This window comes from Dendrobium catenatum, unplaced genomic scaffold (genome assembly GCF_001605985.2).
Source record: "Dendrobium catenatum unplaced genomic scaffold, ASM160598v2 fragScaff_scaffold_1077, whole genome shotgun sequence".
Lineage (NCBI taxonomy): Eukaryota > Viridiplantae > Streptophyta > Magnoliopsida > Asparagales > Orchidaceae > Dendrobium > Dendrobium catenatum.
The window spans coordinates 66,424-70,695 of NW_021319539.1; the positions used below are offsets into that span (position 1 = coordinate 66,424).

Below are 4,272 nucleotides of genomic sequence, written 5' to 3' on the forward strand. Positions count from 1 at the left end.
ATGGTCCGCACATGGTGTTCGAGGAAATGCGCCTACCGCTGGTAATGCAGGGATCTTTGGCAAACCGGGGGAGGCTGAAACCCGGGGCACTGCAGCTAATGTGTGGAAGCGCCCAGACCACATCAAGGTCTCTGAACCCGTGAGGAAAGGGCAATTCTCCTCCGATGGCGTGACGGTGGATCTTCGCATGGAGTTGGTGGAAAGTAGTATCCACTCTCTTGAAAAAGCTGTTGTGGGTAAAATATTGGGGCGTCGCTTGCCCTTTTTTGTCTTGGAAGCTGAAATTCGACGGCAATGGGGCCGGTTTGGTGAGTTGCAAATCTCGACCATTGGAACTGATTGTTTTGCCTGTACCTTTGACACATTGGAAGCTAGGGATGCTGTTCTTTGTGGTGGACCGTGGTTCTTCAGTGGTAACATTGTTGGACTCGATCGTTGGACCCCGGAGTTCTCGCCAAGCTCTTTGGTGGGGCTGTCTTCGCCAGTTTGGATCCGTTTGCCGCAGCTTCCATTGCAATATTGGGATCCAGATAATCTTATTAGAATTGCATCCATGATTGGGGAACCGCTTTGGATCGATGCGCAGACAGGCGCTAGAGCAAGACGGGAATATGCCCGCATTTGTATTCGGATGGATCTTGCTTCCAAACTCCAAGCGGGCATATGGGTTAATGGCTGGAAGGGACGATTTTACCAACGAGTCGAGTATGAGGGGCTCGGACTCTCGTGTTTTGAATGTGGCCGGGTTGGGCATAAGAGGGAGCATTGCCCGTCTCGTCCTACTACTTCTGCGGCTCCTGGTAATGCCGTTACGGCCCGTGCAGGAGGATTGAAGTCTCCTGGGGAGGGGGGAGCCAGCTCGTCGGCCAGCAACAAGACGCCCCTGGGCGGTGGTAGTGCAGTTGTGGGCATTATTACACCGGTCCCCCCCTTGCGGTCAGCTGGATTGGGGGACAATTCTAGTCTCCAATCGGGGGACACGACCGGGCTGGGTGGTTCTCCAACGCTTGCCACGCCATGTGGTATTGTCCTGGGATCGAAAGGTCAGGAGCTAACCGATGATGAGAAGTTATTCGGGGAATGGAATCTTGTGGCCCCGCGCAAGGGCAAGAAGCCAACGAGGAAGCCGGCACCGGATGCAAAGCTGCCGCTCGGGGAGAACAAACCGAGGCAAGTCAATCTTAGTGAGATCAAAGAGCCAAAGGCGACTCGCATGAAGGAGAATTTTAGACCCAGCAAAGGGGACAAGAAACCAGGGATTACCGAGCCGCTGCTCTTTAAAGCCGGAACCAGGCCGGCACGACCGAAGCTTGGTGCTTCCAAGGCGCACTTTGATAAAGAACTTCAGGCCCTTGGACCCATTGAGGAGGCACCACAAAAGCGGAAGAAAGAGGGTGGAATTAGCAACGGCGGCGGGGACGCGTCCCCTATGGTTGACTAATGTCTACACTCCTCTTTTGGAATTGCAGGGGGGCCCGCAAGAAATGCACGGGCAACTACCTGCGTCACCTTGTGGGTGACAATGATGTGCATTTCATTGGTTTAGTTGAGACTAAGATCGAGGGCTTAGTCCGTTCTGATGTGGATAAAATGGTCGGACCTAATTGGGGATTCTTCCATCTTTCGTCTACCGGGAAGTCTGGCGGCATTCTTGTGCTGTGGCGGACGGGCCTTTTGAATTTTGAAGTGCGGTTTGCCAATGAACAATTGGTCATTGGCTCCCTTATCCTTCCGGATTGCCGTCGGTGGACGGTTGCCGTTGTCTATGCGGACAAGGATTATCATCGGCGCCGCATTGTTTGGGATGCTATTAAGGTTCACGGTGATGGCTTGAGCCCCACTTTGGTGGGGGGCGACTTCAATTGCTGCATTGATCAAACCGAGAAAAAAGGAGGGAAGCGAGTTACGCCGACTGCTGGGCTCCTTGAGATGTTGGAGTTCATGAGCCAAAATGATCTTCATGACCTTGGTTTTGTGGGGCCGCGTTTTACCTGGTCCAACAATAAGGAGGGGGGCAGCAGGATATGGGTCCGTCTGGACCGTGTCCTCATGAATTCTTGTGGGCTTCGGGATGCCCCCCTTGCGACCGTGCGACATATGGGCAGGATCTCTTCTGATCATGCCCCGCTGCTCTTAACCCTTTGCCCACGGAATGCCCCCGTCCCGGAGCGGTGGGTGCGATTTGAAGATGTCTGGACTACGTACCCCGCGGCTTGGAGAATTGTGGAGAAGAACTGGACCAAATTTGATTTTGGCAATCCTGCGGAAGTCCTCAACCGTAAGTGCCACCGTTCTCTTCGGGCACTTTACCATTGGAGCAAGCAGCGCTCCATGAACCTTAACCGGCTCAAATCGACTCTGGAACGCCGTATCCTTGAATTGCAAAACTCGGATTGCTCCCCGGAGGGCCTAACCCCGGATAGAGAGGAGGAATTGCGGATCTGTGTCGGGGAACTGAATGACACTCTTGCTCGCCTTGCGACTTGGTGGCGGCAGCGGGCGAAAGTCAGATGGATTGAGGAGGGGGATGCGAACTCGCACTTCTTCCATATGGTTGCTACGGGACGGCGCCGTGACAACAGAATTACCTGCATCAAGATGAATGATGGGCAACGAATCTCGGATGCTGGGGCTATCCGTGAGGCCTTCACGGCTTTTTTCCGCGAGAAATGGAGGGAGCGGGACGCTTGTCTCCTGGATTGGCCTGAATTCCAGGAATGTGACAAAGTCCCGGGCCACTTGGCTGAGCTTTTGATCTCTGAGGTGACTGACGGCGAGGTCTGGGAGGCGGTACAGGCTATGGGGAATAACCGTGCCCCTGGCCGTGATGGCATTACCACGTCCTTCCTCAAATTCTACTGGGTGATTATTAAGGACGACGTGCTGCGGGCTATCCGCGAGTTCTTTAGTACCAGCACTATGAATGATAGTTGGAAGGAAACTCTTATAATCCTCATCCCCAAGGTGCCTAATGCGGATGGACCTGCTAAGTTCCGCCCCATCAGCCTCTGTCAATCCTTGTACAAGGTGGTGGCGAAGATTATTGTGAATCGCATGAAGCCGGTGCTCTCTCGGATTGTGAGCGAAGAGCAAGGGGCCTTCGTCCCGGGTAGATCTATTTCCAACCATGGTCTCTTGGCGCAGGAAATCATTGGCAACTTCCAGCACTCGACTAAGCTCTCGGGGATGATGGCCCTCAAAGTCGATATGGAACAAGCTTACGATTGTATGGATTGGGCCACCCTCAAGCAAGTGATGGAGCGGATGGGCTTTCCAAAGCAATTCATAACCTGGGTAATACAGTGCATTTCATTTCCTAAATTTCAATTACTTATCAATGGATGCAGGACCGAGTGGATCGGCGGGCGTAGCGGATTCCGGCAGGGCTGTCCTCTTTCGCCCTATTTATTTATCCTCTGCTCGGAGCTCTTAACCAAGGCGTTTGCCCAGCGTGGCGGGAATCTTGGTGTTCGGATTGCAAGGAATGCCCCTCTTATCTCGCATCTTCTTTATGCGGATGACGTCCTGATCTTTGCCGATGCAAGTGGGAGTAATGCTCGGCGGATTTTGGCTCTGCTCCACGAGTACTGCTGCTGGACCGGACAGCGGATTAACTGTGCCAAATCGGCGATCTTGTTTAGCAAAAGATGCCCGCTGTGGAAACAGAGGAGAATTGCTAAGGACATTGAATTCCGCCGGGTACAGATTTTGGAATACCTCGGGATCCAACTGGTGATGCGTAAGCTTGTCAAGTCGGACTTTGCCAAGGTGGTCCGTGTGGTTGCTGATAAAGTGAACATTTGGGGTCGCCGGCACCTTTCAATGGCTGGGAGAGCCACTCTTATTCGGACATCGCTGCTTGCTACTCCTATGTATCTTATGACACATACGGAGGTCCCCCCGGGCACGCTGAACAACATTGAAAAAATGGCTAGACAATTCCTTTGGCAGAAGGATGGGAGCAAACGTGGACTGCACTACGTTTCGTGGCTGGAACTTTGTTGTCCCGTGGAGGCTGGGGGCCTTGGGTTCCATGCCTCATCCTTATGGCGAGGTCCTCTCCGTGCGAGACTTGCGTGGGATGTTCTGCATAATTGTGATTCACTCCTTGGTAAATCTATTGCAGCTAAATATGGGCTGGATTTATGGAATGCACCGACGGGGCGCAGTGCGTCCGTTACTTGGAAAGTCCTTAGAGATGGGGCGATGGCTCTCCGCTCTATCATTCGCTGGAGGATCGGGAATGGCAACAGTATTGATGCTCTTAATGAT

General features: G+C 53.1%; 1 protein-coding gene across 1 annotated transcript; it reads left to right on the forward strand.

The window, feature by feature from the left end:
- The first annotated feature begins 187 nt into the window (after positions 1-187).
- LOC110115133 lies at positions 188-1,441 on the forward strand. The gene has a single exon (XM_020848271.2). The coding sequence runs from the start codon at positions 188-190 to the stop codon at positions 1,439-1,441; it is 1,254 nt and encodes a 417-aa protein (XP_020703930.2).
- The last annotated feature ends 2,831 nt before the right edge of the window (positions 1,442-4,272 follow it).

Bases quoted from the DNA above. Each gene is read 5' to 3' on its own strand.
- LOC110115133 (XM_020848271.2), top strand. From the start codon at position 188: ATGGAGTTGGTGGAAAGTAGTATCCACTCTCTTGAAAAAGCTGTTGTG.